General features: G+C 41.7%; 1 protein-coding gene across 8 annotated transcripts in view; it reads right to left on the reverse strand.

The window, feature by feature from the left end:
* CADPS2 (calcium dependent secretion activator 2) overlaps nt 1-21,650 on the reverse strand; it is a 580,156-nt gene extending 558,506 nt beyond the window's left edge. For 7 of the 8 annotated variants that reach the window (XM_059885593.1, XM_005205640.5, XM_059885595.1 and 4 more), the window contains exon 1: nt 21,190-21,650. In XM_059885593.1, the coding sequence (XP_059741576.1) occupies nt 21,190-21,525 (336 nt within the window). In that variant the 5' untranslated portion in view covers nt 21,526-21,650. 8 annotated transcript variants of the gene reach the window in all.
* Nucleotides 21,651-24,688: the final 3,038 nt, after the last annotated feature.

Raw genomic sequence — 24,688 nt, forward strand, 5'->3', positions numbered from 1 at the left:
TTTTATTTAGTCCTAACAATCTATTTCATCAGATACAAAAAGGTATATAGAGAGTGATTGAAAAATGTGGTTATTGTCATATCTGATAAATCACAGACTGGAATTCCACTTCCAAATGTGGACAAAGGACCCTACCACTAACAAGATAAGCACACTGAAGAGAATTCTGAGGGCAATTAAGAACAGTAAACTGAACCAGATTGATGGGATGTCATGAGAGTTTGGCCTTATAGTTGGAAGGTACGGGGTGGGGTCCTCGCAAAGAAAAACCTTGAAACAGGAATTTGAAGTCCTTTAGTTACAAGATTGAATATGAAGCAAATTCAGACTGCATCTACCTTTGTCCCTAAATCCTGAGAACTTCTGAAATCTACATGCTATTTTCCATTCCATAAAAGCCTTTTTTACAAACATGACTAAAATGTATATTTGTATTCTGCTCTCTTGTTGGCAGACTGTCAGTGGCTTAACTCCCATTCCAAAGCCCTTTCTCTCTGCTTTTCTCCAGCACAGAGATCAGTAAGAAAAAAATTACTATCCCAGCCTTATTTATAGCTACAGTTTGCCAATAAGGTACAGAAAGAAGTCAAGATGGAGAGGGATACTCCTCTCCTGAATAAAGTCTCTCCACAGCTCCTCCTTCTTTCCTGAAATAAATACCGGACCTGCAGGTAGCTGCAACCATGAAGGCAAAAGCCTCATGCCAGGGATGGAGTCCTTTGGACAGCAAGGAGAGCAAACCAGTCAATCCTAAAGCAGATTAACCCTGAATATTCACTGGAAGGACTGATGCTAAAGCCGAAGTTCCAATACTTTGGCCACCTGGTGCAAAGAGCCGACTTACTGGAAAAGACCCTGATGCTGGGAAAGATTGAAGGCAGGAGTAGAAGGAGGCGACAGAGGATGAGATGGTTGGATGGCATTACTAACTCAACAGACATAGAGCAAACTCTGAGAGATAGTGAAGGGCAGGAAACCCTGGCATGCTGCAGTCCGTGGGGTTGCAGAGAGTCAGACAGGACTGAGCGACTGAACAACAAAGGATGGAAGAGCAGCAAGCAAAAGGAGGCTGCACGTTGATGGCATCTGAGCCACCAACCCAGGCAACGTGTCTTGTAAAGTGAGCTAAGTAAGTCCAGTGGTTTAAGCTATTAGGCGTTCTGTTCAGGGCCAAGATAATCTGCACGGGACTACACCCAAACCTTTCTCCTGTTTCTCATCTTGGTAATGGTTCCTCATCCCACAAGTGGCACCAGCAAGATCCGAAGAATCTTTAAATCCTCCTCATCCAATCAGTACCTGTTTGCTTCTCATTCTACTTCTTACACATCTTTTACAACCCTCCTGTTGTAAAAGGAGGGTTTTACATCTTTACCTTCACCACTTTCATGCTCTCCTAGACTAATGAAACACTACCAAACTCCTCTCCCTATCACCAACCTGCTAATCTTCTTACAAATACAAACCTTAGTCTTTTTGGACACACCAACATGAGTTCCTGGCCCTTAGCTTGCCTCAAGAGCGTTCACAATATGGGGCTCAATGATGTCTGAAAAACACATGAAAAGCGAGCATCTTAACATTAAAAAATAAAAAACAAGTCACCATGTGTGTCAAATATACAAAGCTCTCTAACTATGGAGCAATAGTAAGGACCAGATGTCTGTTAAAAAAAATTTAAAGACAATGTTCAAAGTCAGCAAGGACACAGTGAAATAAGTGTATTTGTTATAAACTATTCATAGGAATATGTGTGTACATTTGTTCAAGAATTATTCAACACATTACAAATCTCAATATCTGCATTCTTTATTCTCATACTAGAAACATTGTGAAATCCTTCCCTTATCCCATAAGATACACGCAGATGCTCATCACAGCATAATTGTTATGATATGTATTTAAGGAAAGAGTACACAACTGTTAAAAAGTATTAAGAGAAGTGTTTTGAATAGGAAAGTGTTCAGGATCTAGTGCTTCTTTTTCAGGAAAAGGCAAGGTACCAAACTGTGTTTATAGCATGATCAACCGGGGAAAACAGAAGTGTGAAGGAGAAGGATGAATTGCTCAGGACTCATTGCCATTACCCTCTGGGTAAAGCATAAGTACTTCAGCCCAGTTTATGTTTCTGGACTTTATTATAAGCACATATTTCTATATTCAGAATATAAAAAATTCTGGAAATTGATAAGTAATAGAGAAAAAGACAGTAAAAGTTGAAACAGTAAAACAGAAACCTGGGTTGAGCTATTTTAAATGACAACTTTCCCTAGCCAGATTCAGAATGAGAAGAGCTGGGTACAGGTGCCCCCCAGAGCAGGCACTTAGAATCGAGATCAATAACCTCCTTTGTAGTTTGACACACTCTATTACAGTTTATGTGAATTCAGAATTCCAATTATGAGGTCCTGACATTTTTAGATTTCCTATTCAGTTTCCCACACAATCCCCACAAACTTCCCTTTAAAGCCACTGCTGAAGATCACAAAAATGCTCCAAGTTATCTTATGTCAGGTTTTCACTCTAGACAGTAAAGTTCCAGGGGCATGTGATTTGACCCATGTACTCCTGACTTCAGTATAACCTAATAAGAGAGTTTTAAATAAGAGCTCTTATCCCAGGGACAGGGGAGCCTGGTGGGCTACCGTCTACGGGGTGGCACAGAGTCGGACATGACTGAAGCAACTTAGCAGCAGCAGCAGACCAGAAACAGCAGTTCTAATCTTGCAAGAAAAAAAAAAAAAAAGACACCTTAGGAAGTGCCTGAGTAAAGATCCAAGGGTTTGGAGACAGAGATCTGAGTTAGAACTCAAACACCATCATTTACAAACTGAATGACCTTAAGCAGATTGCTTACATTCTCTGAGCAAATATAGAAAAAGAAGTAAGAGGAGCTCAGACTTCAAACACTTAAAAATGCCATTTAATCCTTCTCATTTCTTTCAAAAACCATCATGAGTATTATCCCTTTTTAACCTTCATGCTCTGAAGAACAATATCTCAGCAGCACCTGGTAAACATTAATATTTCAGGCACATTATGTAGAGTTGACATTTTAGACTATATATTTTTGTGAAGATCGAGATTATTCTGCTGTAAGGACTCTGAACAGCAATATATAATTCGGGAATTAATGAAAACATTGGCCTGGTAAAGTCCCTGGTGAAGGAAAAAAACCCAAGTCCAAAGTGTAGTACTTTAGCAAATACGTTGAAGAAGAGCCATCTTTAATGAGAATACAAGAAGCTGGTTTGTAAAAAGTATAAATGTTCTCATTGTAAGTCACTTGGACCTTGGTTGGGGAAAAAACACAGATGGTACTCCCTACTGAAACCATTATATATTGATATGGTCAGGGAGCAGGGCGTGGGGGTCTTACACTATAAAAAGAACCAACTTCTGCCAAAAAGTTACTAATGAAATTCAGGCCTCTCTCTGACCTTAACACTTACTTCATAAGTTAATTCCCCTCATTACTCCCTTATTGGTTTTGTCCCAACACTGCTTAAAATATTCAACTTAACCTGGTTTTAACTGAAAATTTATACTATTTTGCATTAAAGAAAATATCCCAAACTCTTGGACTGCAAGGAGATCAAACCAGTCAATCCTAAAGGAAAGCAGTCCTAAACATTCATTGGAAGGACTGATGCTGAAGCTGAAACTCCAATACTTTGGCCACCTGATGCGAAGAGCTAACTCATTTGAAAAGACCCTGATGCTGGGAAAGATTGAAGGCAGGAAGAGTAGGGTATGACAGAGGATGAGATGGATGGATGACATCACCAACTGGATGCACATGAGTTTGAGCAAGCTCCGGGAGTTGGCGATGGACAGGGAAGCCTGACGGGCTGCAGTCCATGGGATCACAAAGAGTTGGACACGACTGAGCGACTGAAGTCATATACATACACACACACAGGTTAAAATGAGCTGGATAACTAATTAGGTGAGAACCTTTCATTTTATTCTTATCTTTACCATTACGTGAATGCCTATAGGCAAAAATGATGAATGAGAACATTTCTTTTGAAAATTCCTTTCTACAGCCAGATGTTTATATTTCATCATATCAAGGTCATTTTAGGATCTTTGGGCCTCATTCCCGTTAACAGATTCATTAATGCACAGGAGAGTCAAACATAAAACGAAGTTATAGAAAATTATATAATAAGGAATATGCACATAATATAAATACTGTCATGTTCTTTGATTCTCTTGAATTTTATATTACTCTGTGTTCCTGAAGTAAAGCCAAGAGGCAGACGAAAAGAAAGTCACTTGTTTGTTAATCACAATCTCAAGATTATGATTAGAAAATGCATCCAAATAGAATGCTTTAAATGTTCTAGTAAAGACAGCAGGAAGATTAAGAAGCTGTCTCAACCTAAAGGTAAACAAACACCACCCTTTACTGCCTAGCCTCCCTACCTTTCAAGTTCACAAAATATAAGAATGTCCAAGAGTTGAAAGATACACTCCTACAGCCATATTGAGAGTAAATAAGTACCCAGCACAATTCATTCTTTAAAAGCTAAAAAGACTGTCATAACATTTTAGAATCCCCTCAAAATAAAGAGCAGTAGAAGCATATGAGACAGGGAAAAAATGGGTCATGTGAAAATGAAGCCAGACTTCAAACTTTTCATTAGCAACACCTGTGAAGCAATGCCTTTAAAGGTCTGAGGGAAAATGATTTCATCCCAGACTTCTATGGCCAGCCCATCCCTCCATCACAATAAAGATAACTACCGACTTGTATGGATTTGAAAAATTTATCACATTCTTTCTTACAAAGGTGCAAGTGGAAAAGTTTCAAACAACAAGTGTCACCAAATCAAAAGAACAATGAAAGGAGAATGACAATGCAGTCTGCTGTCCAAACACCAGTTCAGATTAGAGAACCCCAGAGGAAGACCACATGGGGGACAGATCTGGGGTGAACTGGAGAGAGAGAGATGAATGTTCTGCGGAATCATGACTCAAAGCTAATCAGACACAACATTCCCTGTGCTGGCTGTTCCCCTTCACCCTCCAGGCCTATTTACCCTTACCGTCTACTCTGCCCGGTGCCTTGGGGCCCCAGTGACTCACACCAGCAAGCACTTGTGCTCCCCACCTTCTTTCTGGGTTTCCTCTCTGGTGAAGGACCAGCATCAGAGGAATCGGAAGGATGGAAGACAAAGACAAGGGAGAGTCACACTTGTAGCTCTCTCCATGCCAGGCATAGTCTCAGTGACTAGACGCTATCCACAGCCTCAGTTAGGCAGCCTTCCTCCTGCCCTTGGAGGCCCACGGGTAGTAAGGGCTTCATCGTTCCTTTCACTGGCTCCCTTAAACCTGTCAGACTCTCTCATTTGTGAACTGCCCCTTGGAGTGCAATCGCTCTCTCCTGCTGGGCACTAACTGATAGAGTCCTATAACTGCAAATGACAACAGAACAATAATCCTTTTGCTCTGCAGCAATGAAATTTATACCTAGGTTATATTATCTGCAGAGATGTTTTCAAAAGTATAAACATCCTAACTGGAACAGAAACAATAAAATATCAATAACTGAAATAACACGGCTATTAGTATGTAAATGTTTAGGCAGAGCTGGTCTACAAGACAGTGAATGTATGCATCTAGCCTTATAAAATGAAGAAGTCAGAATTTAAGGGAAGTTAGGCACTATTTAACTGAAAGATGTCAAAAGAACAAAGAACAGTGTTGACATTTTGAAACGAGGGCTAAATAGTTTTTATATACAGACCCATAAAATCAAAGAGAATGTGACAACTGAAAATGAAGGCTGACACAAGCATTGTGTATTGCTAACACAATATCAGAAACATCGCTGCTGTTGGTGACATTTTTCAAAATGGTGAGCAAGTCTCAGGAAAGTTCCTACTGGAGTCCAATCTTCCTTCAATTTACTCAGATCTTGTAGTTCTAGAAAAATAATTTTTTAAACCCATGCAAAAAAATACTTTTCATTTTGAAATGGAGAGTTATGCTCTAGGCTCAAATAAGTATAAACCAGCTTTACCTTACAGAAATGTGAACTGGGAATTCAAATGTCATGTATGATAGACAGCACAGCATGCATTCCAGGATTTCTAGGATCCCTGGAGCCCACCCACTAAACAGCAGTGACAACCCTGTAATCACTGAGAAAACCAAAAAACACTCCATTTTCTTTAAATGTCTGCCACGCATTATTACCATCCCTGCTGATAAGCTCCGGTTTATAATATGGAACAACTTAAGGAAGCACTGAAGGGAGACAAGATGGGTAGAGAAGAAAAGACTCCAAAAAAAATAATTTTATAAGAAATGCAATCAAGTGTATTATGGGGTTTCACAGTGAAAAACAGTCTTGATGATGTCAACTCCATTAAGCAGCCTTGAATTTCTAGAAGCAACTACTCAAAGAGCAGAGAACTTAATGATTCTTACAAAATGTGAAATAAGATTAGCAACCTGGGTAGGTTATTTTCCTTACAGAAAAAGTCTGGATGCTGGTGCTGCTGGCAACGGTTTCAGAATCAAGTGTGCCTTACCCCACATCTCGAATTCCCTTAGTGTTTTCCTCAGCCACAAGAGCATTATCTCCTGTCTCCTACCCCAGAACCTTGTGACATGGCCACAAAGGTTTCCAGGGAAGCTAGGTTAGAAGTGTAGCAAAGAGGAGGAAATGAACAGCAAGTAATTAACACTAACAGCAGGAACAGTACAGCTATAAAGGCTATAGATGGAAAACTGAGAAATAGAGGGATGAGTATATTACATAAATTAAAAAGGCTAATTGTAGATATGATATGGATACAACGGAGATTATTTGTTGCTGCTGTTCACTTGCCAAGTCATATCTGACTCTTTGTGACCCCAGGGACTGTGGCCTGCCAGGCTTCTCTGTCCTCCACTATCTCCCAGAGTTTGCTCTAAGTCATGTCCATTGAATCCATGATGCCATCTAACCATCTCATCCTCTGCTGCAGAGACTATAACCAAAATCAAGTCACCTAAAATTAGCACAAACATGACAGAAGTTTGTTTCTCTGAGATCTGAGCATGTGGCAGCTCTTCCTTGCAAAGTTATGAGGGCCCCAGTTTCCCCAGACATGATGCTCTGCGATTCTCAACAAGTAGCAATTATGTCCTCCTCATCCACATGGCTGATCGAGGGGCTGACTTGGGGATTCCAGCCTGTGGGAAAAAGGGAGGATGTGTCCCTCTTCTGGGAAAGGCCCAGAAGGTTTGCAGAGGTCACCTCTATTCTTACCGCACTTGCCTGAACTTAGTCTTCTGGCTCTATCCAGCCACCAGAAGCCGGTACAGAGAAAAGACCGCCCCCGCCCCACTTTCTTTTTTTTTTTTTTTTTAACCATTTGGCTGCATCTCTCAGCTTGTGGGATCTTAGTTTCCCAACCAGGAATGGAACCTTGGCACAGCAATCAAAGTGGCACATCGCATCTAACAACTGGACCACAGGGGGATTCCCTGCTTGTTCTCCTGATGGCCATTGACAACCCTAACTATTCCTGGCAACAATCTGTCTGCCACATACTTGCTTCCAGTCTGCCAAGACTCAGTGTCTGCTCTTCTCAGCAAATCTCAGCTACTCATGGCCTGACTTTCTGAATTCTTGTAAGGACAAAGACACTGCCTGTGTAATTTCTCCTGAAGACCTATGGTCTCATGGGACCCAGTCCTGTTCTCATGTGTGAGAAATAAAGTCAACATTCCCCTGGGCTGGGTTCTTGTCCAGCACTCTCTGCAGATAATCATGCTCAATCCCACGGTTAGCCAAAAAAAAGAACAACATGAGAAAAGGTAGCCATGCACCTAGCTAAGACGTCTGTGGACTTACTGGGGTCAACTATCAGAAACCAATAATGGTAAATAACCACATCCCAACTAGAAGCAAGTGAGCCAGGTGCTTGCAGGTGAGCTTGACCTCTCCGACTTCCTCTCCTCCCTTCTACAGAAAGTAATGGCTGACATTTTAGGAGGCTGGAGGAGGAAAAAGTGGTTTGTACATCTTAATCCAATGTATAAAAGGATGCACCAGAAGAATTAAAAACATCAGAGTGAAGAGTCAAAGGGTGCCCATGGAGACTGTAACTGGGGTTGGGGAAGAGTGGGAAAGGAGGCTGCTTTTTATTGTAAGTTTTGAAAGGCTTGGATTTTTAACCACATGAACAAATTTACTTAAACAGATACAACACCTTATAATTTTCAAAATAACACTACTTCCATATTGTCCATTTTAATATAATCATAAACTTAAAAAATGGTGAGCAAATACTACTGATATCTTCTACTCCCCTTTAGGCTACCACCTTCTTCAAACTGGAACCACTGCCAGACCTCCACTCTTGCCTTGACAGTCTGTTCTCAAGGCTGGACGACCTCGAGGCATGGTCTTAAATTCTGCATAAAGGATGATCCCTGGAACTGTGCAAGGCAGTGGCACTGGTTATTCTCAGATATAGACTGTTTTAGAATGTGAATCAGATCACTTGTTGAACCTGCTCAGTACTCAACAGCTTCACACCTCACTTAAATTCTTGACCTTACCATGGCCCAAGCAGGGCTCCCCAACCTCCAGGCCATGGAAGAGTACCTCTTGTCAGATCAGCGACAGCATTCTAAAGTGCACAATAAAGGCAAGGCGCCTGAATCATCCTGAAACCATTCCCCCAACCCGCTCCCAAAAATCTGTCTTCCACGAAATCGGTTCCTGGTGCCAAAGAGGTCGGGGACCACTGGCCTAAAAGAACGTACACAAGCTGACACATGCCAACTTCTCCAGACTCATCACTTCCTACTCGCCCTCTCTCAGTTCCACCTTAGCCACCCTAGACCTCAAGCTGGTCTTCATAAGACAGGTTTATTCCCCTGCAAGGCTGTTTGCACTTGCTGTGAATGCCATCTGGATGTCCTTCTCCCCTCTACGCCCCCATCATAAAGTGGCTCAGTCCTTCACTTCATTCAAGTGCTGCTCAACCACTGTTGGCTCCTTAGAGGCACTCCCTGCCCACCCTACCCAAAATAGTTGCCAATGCCTCCATCCCTCCCCACAGTCAATATCCCTTAATATGAACATACACATGTTAATGATCTGTCTCCTCTACTATAATACAAGTCTCATGGGAGCTGTCCTGTCTACACCTGTACTCTCAATGCCTAAATTTGGGCCTAGCATATAGTATCTGTTCAAACATAGCCTCGGTATTTGACAGCTAAATGAAATACACTTTACAGAATGAAAATTCCTTACTAAATGAAAATTACAAGAAAGGAAACTCTGCAGATCTACTCCACACCAGGTAATGTGCTAAGGACTTTTCAGAAATTTTATGTAATCTTCACAGCATCTTACTGAGCGAGTATGACTCATTTTACAGATAGTGTTAGTCACTCAGTCGTGTCCAGCTCTTTGTGACCCCAAGGACTGTAGCCCGCCAGGCTCCTCTGTCCATGGAATTCTCCAGGCAAGAATACTGCAGTGGGTTGGCATTTCCTTCTCCAGAGGATCTTCCCCACCCAGGGATTGAAAGCAGGTCTCCAGCATTGCAGGCAGACTCTTTACCGACTGAGCCACCAGGGAAGCCTCATTTTACAGATAAGGAGACAGCAATTTAGAGGATGAGGAAAGGCTGAACCCCACTCCTCTCAGACAAGGTTCCCATAAACATGACAGACACCGGAAGTGGGAAAGTAAAAGAAAGAGGAAGGGGACAACAGGGGAGAGATAAATTACCGTCAGGCTAAAAACTATTACCAGCCTGATTTCATCCTACTTTTTACCTATGTATTTGGCTGTGCCAGGTCTTAGTTGTGCCATGTGGGATCCAGTCCATTGAACAGGGATCAAACCTGGGCCTCCTGCATTTGGAGTTCAAAATCCTAACCCTGGACCACCATGGAAGTCCTTTATCCCACTTTCTACACATTCCAGCCTTTGCACAAATTCTGAGATCATTTCATTCAAAACAGATGGACAGCTAAACTTAAGTACCCAACTGATGTCAAAGATTTACTAGTTGCAGCATATTTCGTGATCTGTCTCAACTGTTCCATATTTGAAATCTAGGTTTATCACTAATAATTTTCATTTCACTTCTATCAAACAAAAGCACAAATACATATGCATGTACATGTACACATTTATATTTGTACAGTGTCCCGCACAAAACAGTCTATGCAAACACTGAACCTTTTGTGTGGCAAAGTCACTGTGTTACCACTCAAGCTGTTCATCAGATGTGAATTCAGCATACAAACTATAGTTTAGAAATCAACATTTGAGAAACTGGGCTGTGAAATTCAGCTTCTGAGTTGCAATACTGCAGTCATCTCCATTTAATTTAGCCAAATTATATTAACATTTTCAATCCCTATCTTATTACACTTGACCTCTGAACACCCGACATCGTTTCCTACCTCTTTCTATTGAAATAGCTCTTCTTAGTTTCTGTGACAAAGGTCATCCTAACTTTCTTATAGACCTGGCTGTTCCTTCTTCATTTCCTTTGCCAATTCAATTTTCCCTCCTATCTTTTAAATCCTGAAGTTCTTTAAGACTAAGTCATTAAAACCTCTTTACTGGATTCTATTTTGGCCACAGCCGTGCCCATGACTTCAATTATTATCCACAGGACAGTTTTCAAGTTTACCTTTTGAAACCAAATCTTTCCCCTGAGCTCCAAATGACTGTCCTTTGATCTCTACTTATTTGAAGGACCACAGATTCCACACCTCACCGATTAGATGTATATTGGATTAAACCATACATCCTCCATCACTTGTCTCACATATGTGTAAGGAAATAAAAGGGAAAAATAAAATTGAAAGCCTAGGATTCTAGGACGTGGTGATCAAACTCTCGAAATTCTTATGGGATTTTACACTCAAATCACAAATTTTTCATAATTAGACAGTTCATCCTCCCCTTCTGTCATTTTAGGTGTGTTGTTCTAATATGTAAAAGCAGCATGACCATGGGTGAAGCCGAGATGGAATAACAAGAATGTGCTTTATCTCAGTCTCCTTACTTAACCACTGCCCAACAACATACGCAATCCTTCTGGTTAAGGAAACCAGAGCTCACAAATATAGGTTAGATTCATCCTGTTATATTTCAGAACTGCTCTTGATGACATTCAATATTTTGTAAGCCTTTTGACTACAGTAGCATTTTAGTCTTAGGCATTTTTCTAGAGAACCAAAACAACATTCTCATCTCCTTAAATAAGATTTGGAATATATTTCCCTAAATTTGTTAAAATAGTAAGAATACAGGTTTCATGGCAGAATTTAATTTTTCCCATCTTCCAATGAAATATACAGATCCATAAAATTTGTAAAAACACTGCAGACTAAATATAAAATGAAAGCCTGATTTTCAGAGGAATGTCCACTAGCTTCAAAATCCATGAAGAAAACTGGAGACAGAGCCTCTTAAAACAAGCGTGCTCTGCCCAGTGAATCAAAACATTAAGCACAACCATAAGGAAGGCAAAGTTGCTCATGTCCAACTCTTTGCGACGCTATGGACTATATAGTCCATGGAATTCTCCAGGCCAGGATACTGGAGTGGAGTAGCCTTTCCCTTCTCCAGGGGATCTTCCCAATCCAGGGATTGAACCCAGGTCTCACACTGCAGGCGGATTCTATAGCAGTTGAGCCACTAGAGAAGCCCATGAGGAAGACAAAAAAAGATTTATATCATGTCACTCTACCTGTCCTTAACTCCAGAATAGGAGAGCTGAAATGCCACACAGCAAAGACAAAATAAAAGGCAAAGGAAACAAAACATTAAAAATAGAAAATTAGATTAAATATATCATAGTGGCAATGACGAAAAATGTTTAAAACATTTTTATAAAAAGCAAAGACTAGGTAAAAATTGTAATAATTTTTAATACAAAATAACCTCAAAACGTGTACATACATACATGTGTGTGTCCATTTATTTAGTCGCTCAGTCGTGTCCAACTCTTTGCAACACCGTGGACTGTACCCCGCCAGGCTCCTCTGTCCACAGGGATTCTTCAGGCAAAAATACTGGAGTGAGGTGCCATGCCCTCCTCCAGGGGATCTTCCCAACCCAGGAATCGAACCCAGGTCTCCCGCATTGCAGTCAGGTTCTTTACTGACTTAGCCACCAGGGAAGCCCACATATATACATACATATGCAAATAATGTGTATACAAATGCTTAAAGTATATATAGGTCAATGTATGAGTGCGGATGTGTATGTATTAAGGATACCTACAATATACCTGATAAACTCTTCAAAAGAAAGTTGTTTCAATGCTAAAATTGGATAAAACATTGAATAGAAATTTTACTCAACACACTATGAATCAAAGGGAGTTACTTTTCACTGGTAATAGTATAAAAATTCCTAAGTATATAAAGAATCCAACATTAAAATTCATGAATACTTCTAGAAATGCAAGATAAATTGAAAATACAGTCAACCCTGGAACAATGCTGGGCTTAGGGGCACTGACCCTTGGCACAGTTGAAAATCAGCACATTATTATAGCCAGCACTCCAACTCTCCATTCCTCCATATCCGAGGTTCTGCATAGGCCAATGGTAAATCAGGTAGTACAGTAGTATTTACTACTGAAAAAACTGTGTACAGATGGGGCCTGTGCAGTTCAAACCCATGTTGTTCAAGGGTCAGCTGTCCACATAATTATAGGATAATTCAGTTACTGCAAAGATGACCAGATAGGAAGGGTTACTACAATAATGCTGATTTAGATATAAAACTTTACATCTTAAAGTCAGACTATATATATACAAATTTGTAATGTAAAAATACTAGTTAGATATAGTGAAATAGCTCAGTGAGCCACACTGACAGCATAATAAAATTAGAAATATCCTTAGAAGAAAAGCTATGATCAATCTAGACAGCATATTAAAAACCAGAGACATTACTTTGCCAACAAAGATCCATCTAGTCAAAGCTATGGTTTTTTTCAGTAGTCATGTATGGATGTGAGAGTTGGACTATAAAGAAAGCTGATTGCTGAAGAATTGATGCTTTTGAACTGTGGTATTGGAGAAGACTCTTGAGAGTCCCTTGGACTGCAAGGAGATCCAACCAGTCCATCCTAAAGGAGATCAGTCCTGGGTGTTCACTGGAAGGACTGATGCTGAAGATGAGACTCCAATACTTTGGCCACCTGATGCAAAGAACTGACTCATTTGAAAAGACCCTAATGCTAGAAAAATTGAAGGCAGGAGGAGAAAGGGACAACAGAGGATGAGATGGTTGGATGGCATAACCAACTAGATGGACACGAGTTTGAGCAAGCTCTGGGAGTTGGTGATGGACAGGGAAGCCTGGCGTGCTGCAGTCCATGGTGTCACAAAGAGTTGGACACAAATGAGTGACTGAACTGAACACCTCAGTAATGAAAATAAAGCTTAATCAAAAGTTAGGCTTCAAGAATAGCTGAGCTGTTTGGGGAAAAAAGCAAAGTCAACTCCTTGATTCAAACTTTAATTCAAAATGGGAAATTGATTATCTAAGAACATAAATGAGAAATAAGTTTTTAAGAAACTTAAAGATCAATTGAACTATATCTAAAAACAAAATGAAAGGCAGACTACATAAACAGTCTCCCCAAAGGAACACTATCTTCAACATACTGATGAAGGGGACACATTAATAAGTAAAACCATGATCTCAATAGAAAAGTGGGAAAAGGATATCAGATCATATACATTCATCACCCCCCAAGCAATCAGAAATGAGCAAATTAAGTATCATCTCAGCTATCAGATTGAGAAAGATAGCCTTTTAATTATTCATACCCTTTGCCCCAGTAACATTCTCATCATAAAAATGTATTACTAACTTGGAGGTTATAAAATGAAAGTATTCAAACCATAAAGTTTACAAAGTGATGTGATAAAATCTCAAGAAGCAAAGCAAAGCATCAATGATGCTCTACAAAGTCAAAGGCTCCCAAATGCAAACCAAAGACTTAAGTTACACAGTGTGAGGAAAATGGAGGTTTTCCTTACCTGTCCACCTAATGTTATAGTTTGGAAAAAGAGTACATAAATAAAGACACTCTCAGCTAAGTCCTTAGTTTGTAATTACTTCACTTAAAACAATTACTTGAGAATGTCTCCTGAAGTTTACTTTTTGAAAAACCCATATACATTCTTAGTACACACACTGAAGAAAAATGCCACCCACTAATGGAGAGTCCCATGGATGGAGGAGCCTGGTAGGCTGCAGTCCATGGGGTCGCTGAGGGTCAGACATGACTGAGTGACTTCACTTTCACTTTTCACTTTCATGCATTGGAGAAGGAAATGGCAACCCACTCCAGTGTTCTTGCCTGGAGAATTCCAGGGACGGGGGAGCCTGGTGGGCTGCCGTCTATGGGGTCACACAGAGTCGGACAGGACTGAAGTGACTCAGCGGCAGCAGCAATGATCTCCTAGGAGGAAATTGTTGTGAAATTCACTCAGGCATTCATGCTCAGTTGCTCAGTCATGTCCAACTCTTTGCAACCCCATGGATTGTGGCCTTCCTCTGTCCATAGAATTTTCCAGGCAAGAATACTGGAGTGGGTTGCCATTTCCCACTCCAGGGAATCTTCCTGACCCAGCGATCTTACCTGCATCTCTTGTGTCTCCTGCATTGGAAGGTGGGTTCTATCCCAGTGAGCCAACTGGGAAGCAGTTAGTCATTGCTCAGTGTCAACTCCAACTTAAGGTTTCACTATATTATGTTTTCCAGTTCATTTTTTAATAAAAAAAACACTCAGGTTTACCCTGCTGTATTTTCTGTTGCGAACCTAGCAATCTATCCATAGTTTTGTAATAAATAAATTATACAACTGTTAATGCAGTTTAATGGTCTACAGCATTTCATCATATTAAAGACCTTTTAAAAGTCCAAATATGCACTGCCCTCCCACTATTGATTCAGTAAAGTCTAAAATACTGATGTTTTTTGTTCCTTGCTTAGAGCATCCCTATTACCTTTTCCTTCATGTGTAATATGGGTTTAATTACTGAGCAATCTAACTCACTACTGCAAATACCTTCACCTTGCCCAGGTGACACAGACACAAGCTGTAAGTCATTTCCCTGTAGTTTCCCTTTAAAACAGGGCATCTCATGTCTGATGGTACCTTGGAAGCACCCAGAAAGCTTTATGACTATAACCCCAGAGACGGATTCAATTAGTCTGCAGTACAATCTGAATAACAGGATTGTTTAAAAAGCTCTCCAGATGATTCTAGCATGCAGCTAAGGAGAAGAATCCCAAGTTTTGCTTTTTTGTTTTTGTAAAGAAAGGAAATTGTATCTTTCTGCCTTTCCATAAAGAGGGCTGAACGCCAAAGAATTGATGCTTTTGAGTTGTGGTGTTGAAGAAGACTCTTGAGAGTCCCTTGGACCACAAGGAGATCAAACCAGTCAATCCTAAAGGAAATTAATCCTGAATATTCATTAGAAGGACTGATGCTGAAGCTTTGATACTTTGGCCACCTGACGCAAATGGCCAACTCATTGGAAAAGACCCTGATGCTGGGAAAGATTGAAGGCAGGAGACAGGGACAACAGAGGACATGATAGTTGGATGTTACCATTGAGTCAATGGACATGGGTTTGAGCAAGCTCCAGGCAATGGTGAAGGACATGGAAGGCTGGCATGATGCAGTCCATGGGGCTGCAAAGAGTCAGACATGACTGAACAACAACAACAAGGAAATCATATCAAAATATATAAGTCACTTAAATACTGGTCCTAAAAAAATGTTATAGATTTGGGACAGTTTCATGATTTGATTTTTGAATACTCTTAAAACCTTGGGACTATATCATCTAATGATATTATTAGGTTTTTTTTCCCTAGGCTAAAAACTGAAATGGCAGTAACACATGACAATGAGACCCACCCTCTTTCCCAAAACAGGCCTAATTTGAAATGCATAAAAAGCAGCACAATAACTCAAGAGGCTTGTCTCATAGAAAATTATAACTGATGGGATTTTCCATTCATAATTCCCATACTTAATAACCTGGCAACTGGCCTTAATTCTGTTTTGAAGGTCTTTAATGACTTTACAAACTATGCTATTTATCTTGTGAGTGTAGAAATTGAGGAAACTGCTTCCATTTAAAACTGAAGAGGGGACACACACAATATTTTATTTCACTTTATATGCAGTCAATGTATATCAGAGATTACTGCTGATTTCATTTTTGAACGAAGCAAACTCCAACATCACTCAATCCATTTGAGTTCTCATTAGCACAACTCATTCCACCAAATTAAGTGCTGCGGTCCCAAGATACCCTCTGGAGGGACAGATGAATCACTTGAAACCAGTGGCACTTTCTTCTCTGAGATACTGTGTAAGTCCAGTCCAAGGTTTCACTTTAATGTGTGGTTTCCTACTTACTCCCCATAGGACAATGTACTCCCTATTATTAAAAGCAGCAAAAACAACATAACCCATCCCTTCTGTGTTTGCCCCATAAAGAACCAAAGCCTGAGTAGTAAAGCATGAATTATCCCAATTCCCTGAGAGGCTGGGCTTTTTAGACTATCACCGTATCTCCTGGAACCCTGCAAGCAAGAAAGGCACCTCATGGGGCTTCCACACTGCCTGTCCCCCTGGATTTGGTAGTGGCATTGGGAAAACCCCTGTGAAGTCATTAGTTATACAGCAGCAGGTATTATCATTTTCATGGCTTTCCTTAGAGACGGTGGGGTAACTCTCCTGGTGGTCCAATGGCTAAAGACTCCATGCTCCCAATGCAGGGGGCCTGGGTTCAGTCCCTGGTCAGGGCACTATGGAGGGTGGGGTGAGTCCAAGAGATCTCAAAACATGTTTAGGAAGATTAATTTCCAAGAAGAGAAGTCGACTCTTTCCCTCTATATTCTTTCTGCCACCCTATACCTCACTGAGGGGTTTCCCAGGGGCCTCAGTGATAAAGAATCTGTCTGCCAAAGCGAGAGATGCAAGAGACTGGAGTTTAATCCCTGGATCAGGAAGATCCCCTAGAGGAAGAAAATGGAAACCCACTCCAGTATTCTTGCTTGGAAATTTTCAAGGACACAGGAGCCAGGCAGGCTATAGCCCATGGGGTCGGAAAGAGTCGGCAATGACTAAGCCCACACACCTCACTAGGTCTTTGAAACATGGACTAAACCTGATACTTCATGTATCCAACAAGCGTTTACTAGATTCTTATACCCCAGGCCTCAGTCGTATCTTAGGTCTTGCAGATGGCACAACACAGCACTAAGGCACAATGACGTCTAGCGTAAGGTATGTGATTCCTGGAGTTTATAAATCTAGCTTTTTTTTTTTTTCCCATAAAATTGGCTCTTTCCCCGAGCTTGGATATCATCTAAGCAGTGAGAAATGGTTTTGTTTTGTTTCAGCCACAAAAATACTCCCATTTCCAAAGAGGGCTAAAAGCAGCCACTTATTGCAGCCTGACACTCACATGTGAGACATGTAGGCAAGAACCCACCGTGTGTCACTCCACCCAATACTATTTCCCCGTGATGCTCTCTCCTTGATCAGTTTTACCAAAGGAGATTACTTCCCCACCATCTGCGATTTCACACTATTTGTATACATTTCTCAAACTTAATTAGTGTGGAAAATTATGCAAAGTGGTGGGAGTGATTACATAAGGAGGTTTAAGGAGTTTAGTAAGATTACAGGGACACATAAAAATGCAAAGAACATGGGTATATGAATCCCATGGAGAGTTATCAGGTACCATTTTAATCTTTTAAATTCCCTCTTCATTATTTCTAGTTTAAGGTAGTTGGCTTTAGTATCTGTCACTAAATTTAATAATGAAAAAGCAACTTACTGACTATAAACCTATGGAGTGGACAACCAAAACTTCGCATACACACCTGAAATTTCTTATAAATTGAGACCTGCAATCTGTAAGCCCCCAATTAAGGAATGTGCTTAACCTCTTCTATGGCAGTCATTATATTCATCAGATTTTCCCCTACCTTCTAACAACTATGGACTGTATTTTTCCTTTAGGGTCTCAATGTTTTCCAAAGACAACCTGCCTTTATGAAGTAAAAATTGATGTCCAAAGACAAATTGCCTTTATTAAGTAATAACTGTAATAGCTTTATCTGTTATTGTTTCCTAATTTGAACACTGATTCCACATTTAACCAATGATCTGGAATCATCCAAGGTTCATCATTATCTGTTAACGGATAGAGCAAAGATTATGTAAATAAGCAGAGACTGAGGCATTAGCCACAGCTGAAGTCATTCTGCCACTGGCTGCTTGTTACTTCACAGTTGTATCATGTGCAAACCATTTAGGCAGTGTGACCACCTCGTGAAAGTTTCATCAATGTCTATACACTCACTTCCAGAATTTTCTGTAAAGTCCTAAGTTAGACTGGCATAAGCCAACCACCATTATTATTCTAAGCTGAAACTTCCCAGCCAAAAGCAAAGACAGCCATGTTTAAGTCAACTGAGTTTAATGCCACTACGATTTTTCAATTCATGGATACAACCTCTTGATAGCTTTGTGGGCCATTTTAGCCAGCTAGGAAAACAAAAATCACTGCAGCTCAGCTGGTTCACAGAAACTCAACCAACTCACTCAACCTAATAGCAAGAGAGCTTTGACCGCCAGAATAAGGCTTCTACCATCCTGTGATTAGTTTTCTTCTTTTAAAGATGAGGACCCTTTCAGATCTCAACTTCTGTTTCTAAATTCTCAAGTTAGGAGGAGTAAGCAGCAATATGCACTTCAATGACAACAATTTAAGCCATTATATCCTTTTACTAGATGTTTGACTACCTCAAGATACAGAATAAAAATATACAATGGATTAGTGATTTTGCAATTATCCTGGTACTTCTTTTATATAACCCAACTGTATAATTCAAGACAAAGTTTTGGGCATTAATTATTGGCTTGAGCATCAAATTCACAGGAATATAGTTAAATTCTCATTTCATTTTGTCCTAGGAGGGAACCCAACTGCTAAGAATTACTCCAGCTCCCTTCAGCAAGCAACATGCTTAGAGAAAAAATGTGGGGCTTGTTGAATAAGGGAAAACACTTAAGTTGTTTCGGGGCCTTCCCCCTTAAAAATAAGAATACTTTGCAAAACTTCATCTGACAGCATTCAATGCTCAATATCTGGGAAACAAATTTCCAAGTGTTCTTGCACAGAGCACAAACAGAGTTCTGCTTCTTTTTCTGCTGTTCGTAATTCTTTTTGATGACGTCTGAATGATGTTATAAAAAATTATTTCCTCAGCGGTATTGTGACTGCACCTGTTTGCCAATTCAAATAATTTCTGGAAAAACATTCTATTTAAACAAGAGGAGTCAGAGAAATCTGTACTATTTGAACAAGCAAAGGAGTGTTTGTTTTACTAACAAAATGCAACAAGTATGCACAGTAAGAATCAGCTATCAGCAAGTGACTTTTTGCAAAAGCATCTTCAGTAATAATATTCCAGATAGGAATAGTCTCTTAGTTTCATTACACATTATTTTTATACTTTAATACCAAAAATAAGGTTAAATGCAATATGAATGGAAGTACTGGAGACTGGATGATAGTCATAAACTCAATATGACTAAACAACATACATCAAAATTTAGTTATAATTTTAGAGTAGGTACTGAAGTTGAAAGTCACTTGACCTACAGAGCTGAGAGGCAGTGAGTGACTGCAGTGCAACCCAATGCAGGCAAAAGAGAACAGTGTGGTACTCACCTGAGAGCAGAATGGAAGGCTCCAAGAACTCCATGGGGCACTGCCTCCAAACTGACCTCAGGAATGGTGGCTCTGATCATGCCAATTGTTTAGGGAATAGGAAATGTTACTCAAATATGTCTCCAAAATGAGAGGCCTGTCCGGATCCCAGGTTTTTTTCCAGCTCTAGCATTCTGTGACTGAGTTACCTAGAGGGTTAGGCACCTGAAGGGTCTGGGTAATTAGCTTCCAGGTGTACAGAATCATCCCATAAGCATACCCAGAGAGTGATTCAAGACAGCTGCTTGGTTTAGGCTTGTTTTAGAGAAGCTGGGTAAATGGGGGTGAAGGGTAATGGGGAGACTGCATTTACTCTGAAATATAGCTTTTCACAAGTCAATTCAGAAGTGCTCCAAATTTCTAAGAAATGCCTCACATTCTGAGGTTAATGCTTCAGAAAACAAATCTCTGTGAGACCAGGCATGCTCTGGGCAAATTACAGTCTCTCTGGGTCTTCATATCCTGTCCCAAACTAAGGCGACTGGTGAAAATTTCCAGCGAACCTCTAGGTTCATATTCTGTTAATGAGGGTTTCTTAGTTTCTATCAAAAACATATACCCAATTAGGGCAATTTGAGTCATTACTTTTGTCTGCTACAAAATTAGACTCCTGGGGGTCTTGTTTCAAAACTAAAGTTGGCGTGCATTTCACCCGAAACAAATGCCTTACCTCTTTGGGAATGGCGGGGTGTGTAGTACGTTGTTTTGAAGTGGTCACAAACCAATCCTATTTTTCATCAATAGCGTGTTTCATTAAGGCCTGCCGGGACTAGTAATTACTAACCCACAGCCACTCTCCAAGCTGCACACTATTCCGCCTTAGGATTTGATGTCCTAGTTGTACAGCAGTACAGGAAAACTTGTCAGGTTAGGTTTGTTTTGGGGAACATTTCTACACCTTCTCCTTAGAGAAGACTTCCCTCTTGCTCAGATCCCGCATTCATTCAGATCCAGGGTAAAGCCCTGCTCTAGCAGAACTAAGTGGACAGGAATGCACCACCGGTGTTTTGAAATTAAAGTTGATAGGAGTTGCGTCCGGATCCGGCCGGGGCCGAGCCCGTCGGGTGCAGCAGCCGCACCGCCGGGCCGGTATCAGCCCCATGGATGCCAAACTGACCGCTTCTGCCAACCGTGGGGGAGAAGGCGAGTCCGCGGCAACCCGACACCCGGCGGGCTGAAGAACTGTACCCCTCGACACACACACACACACACACACACACACACACACCCAAAGATTCCCTTGCCCTCCAAGAGTAACAAAAACACAGTGTCCTGCAGAAGGACAGCGGGCAGGGGCCCCAGAGTTCTACCAGGAGAAAAGCCCAGGGAGGAAGAAGTGGAGGTTGGAAACGCCGGGTCCTGAAAGCAACTCACCTTCTGCTGTCTCCGGGCCATATCGGTGGGCTGCTTGGCATTGAAGGGGTACGCGATGCACCTCACGACGAAAACGTACAGCTGCAGACGGATCCTCCGCTCCTGCTCCTCGTCCAGCTGCCGTTCAGGTTCGTCTCGCCCCTCGCTGAGCATCGAGGGGCTCGGGCTCACGGGTCTGGCCGCGCCTCCACCTGCGCGCCCCGCCGCGTCCCGCCGCCCTTCCCGAGCCGGGGCCGGCGGCGCTCGCTGCGAGCCGCCGGCCGCCACCAGCACATCGCGGCTCTCCTCTTCCAGCCCCTCGTCCGACTCCTCTTCGCTAGAAGACGGGTCCAGCATGGTGCGCCGGACGCCTTGCCGCGCGATCCGCGGCCCCCCAGGCGCCTCACTCTCGGCGGCTGCGCCCGCGGGTCTGCACGAGCTGAGCGGCTGGCAGCTGCTGCGGCAGAACGAAAGGGAAACTGACCGAGGCTTTCCGGACACGTCGAGTTGGACCCAGGAGTGTTTCCTACCACCAGGGCGAAAGGGGCGGGCGGGGACCGCCCGGATTAAATAGGCGGAGTTAGCGCCGGGAGTGAGCCCGAGCGCCTAGTGAACTGCTCAGCGGGCCGTGGCCCCGCCGCCCTCTTGGTTCCTCAACCTCCGCCGGCCGAGGCGCGGCCGCCCGAGCGCCCCGGCGCAGGTGGGGAACCTGTGGCGCCTACAACAAGCAACACGTGGAATGGAATGTTGAGGAGCGGGCGCGGGGCCGCGAAGTGCGCGTGCGCGCGCCGCCGCCGCGACCCGGGCCGAATGCTTGGGTGCCAGGCGGGCGGTTCGCAAAGATACAGAGGCGCTCAGCTTAGTGGTTCTGCGTGCGCCGACCCGGGATCTTTAGATGGTCGTGACCTCACCATCACCACCTTTCTTTTCTTCCGCAAGATTTCTGAGGCACAGGCGGACAGGGGGCCAGGAGAGCTGCCCCCTTCTACCTCCCCAGGTGAGGGGAACGGCCATAAGGGGCGTCTCCGACCCGAAATTGATACCTAGGATTGAACCCCAGAGCGGAAAAGTGCGGCCAGAGCCGTTTACCTCCAAATAACGTTGGGAAGAGACTTTATCTTGCTCTGCTGCTGTCCGATGCTATGGTGAAGTCCATATTGTAAAAGTCAGAGGAATGTTCTTGAAAAGAAAAGCAAAAACAAAACGCGAGAGGCTTTCTTTTTAAACCGTCTTTATTCCTGTAGATGCATGAGCAAGATCGGTTTTGTATTTGCGAAATGGCAGTCTGATTCAGCTCTATAATAATCACATAGCTTGATTATTTTCTGGGTGGGGATGCATTTGACTCAAGACAAGTTGTGCAGTGTAGACATTTATTTAGTAAATATTTGGGCGCACGCCGGGTGTCCAGGGCTGTTAGCGTTTGGAAGAGCCCGCAGCGCATGGAAGCACACACTTGGTCACTGTTGGTTCCGGCCTCAAGTGGGCGTCTTGTTGCAGCACCCGAAGCCTGTCTTACTGCGCAGATTTCTCAGTCCCGGTGTTAGAACCACCTAGGAATTTCTTTCTGTGATTTTTCTGGTGTTCTTAATCCGGACGAAGAAGGAAATAGGGAAAACAGTGCCTTCAACTCAAGGTGCAGTGCGCAGTGGCCAAAGTGGCGGGGAAGCAATTGAAGCTCACGGCAGTTATCACCGGGCAGGTAAAACTTCCGGCTCTGAGCTTGTCTACCCCGTGGCCAGATAGGAGCTTTTGGTTTTTGCAGCCACTTCCACAGTTAGGTACCCATGAGAGAAACTTTCCTTCAGCATTTACCCATAGTCTCCTTAGACGTAGAAAAACAAAGAGGCATTTACTCTTAGGGAAACTTGCCTATTTATCAATCCTTGATGACGCCCACAGTGATAAAAGGTGTTTCCTGAGGGTGTGACACCTCAGGTGCTCAGCTGGCTGAGCTCCATCTGCCAAGAAACACAAATCTCAAAAACTGATTATTTAAAGACAGTGTTTCATTTTTGGCAGGGTAAATCATAAATAACAAGCTTATTCATTTAAGTTATAGTGTCTAATGCTGTATACATTACATTTGGTAAAGTTTTGTACATGTGCTTGACGAATAATGTCACCAAAGTAGCCTTTTGAGATAGGTGATGAGGATTATTATTCACAGTGCTTTGTACCAGGTACTACTCTAAGCCCTTTACAAACCTGATCCCATTTATTTTTAGTTCCATTGTACAGATAAGGATCCTGAGACTTAGACAACCCTTTCATGCAGAACCAACATCTAATAAAACAAGGACACAACATACTGAATCTTTTCTAGTTCCAAATAGTAGCTTTTATTATAATTTGTCTAATTATAAATCAGTATATTAAATGTATGATGTTTATTAAATAGATAACAAGAATTTAATTCCTAGGCACACAAAAGTGTAATTTATATAGAGCAGCTTTATTGCCCTTCCTTTTCTTGCCAAGGAAAGGTATTTTTTTGTTTCCTTTATTAGTTAGTTAAAATTGCTTGATGTGATAGCTTATTATTCTCTTCCTATTAAAAAATGGTTATTGAATTAAAGATTCTCCAAGCCTTGGAAATCCCACTGGAAAATACCTAATAATTTGTAGAATAACATACAATGTCTGTAATGATGAAAATGGCTTAAAGGGCATAAATTAAAGAAACATCCAAAACAACAAAGAGAATGTTTAAGAATTTAATTAATGAAACTTATATTGGTTAAGAAACTAACATTGTTAAAACTATGCAGGGTATATTTAGAAGAACCAGAGATAGTCTTTAGAAAATTTCAGGTTAGAGAATGACAGAGGAGAAAACGTTCATTGAGAAAAAACAGAAAATAAATATTAGAACTGTAATCCAGTGATAGGTCTGATAACCTGGGAGATAATGGTAATACAGAGAAAAAATATCTTATTCAAGTTTGAGTAAGGGAAGGCTTCCCCTATGCTTGATAGATGTTTTGAAGAATGATTTATAGCTATTGGAGTGAGGGCACTATAGACCATGCAACCACATTTGCAAAGGTATGAAATTGTTTTTCACCTCTGGAGAACTGCAAACTAGCATGCCCTAAATAAAGGTTACATATGAAGATGGGGAAGATGAGGCTAGAGAGCAGACAGAGGCAAATTCAGCCTTGAGCAGAAGGACAGTGGGCGGGCGTCCATGCCCTTGTATACCATGCTTTGGAATATAAACTATGTCCTGAAGAAAATGGGAATACACACAAAGTTAACAGTAAGGTACAACACGAGGTGATCTCTAACTCTTAAGAGTCAATCTGGAGCAATACAAGGGCAGTAAAACAAGATGCAGGATACCACTGAGATTAGTTACTAAAGAAATCTGGGACGGATACAATGAGGGCTTGAATTTAAGATGGAAATGAGCAAGGGAGGAAAGCCTAAGAGATGGACAAAGGAATTAAGGGAACATGTATGAGATGCTGAGGAAGAGGGTCAAGGGTAGACTGTAATTCCCAGGATATGACAAACC

The sequence above is a fragment of the Bos taurus genome, chromosome 4, assembly GCF_002263795.3.
Source record: "Bos taurus isolate L1 Dominette 01449 registration number 42190680 breed Hereford chromosome 4, ARS-UCD2.0, whole genome shotgun sequence".
Taxonomy (NCBI): Eukaryota; Metazoa; Chordata; class Mammalia; order Artiodactyla; family Bovidae; genus Bos; species Bos taurus.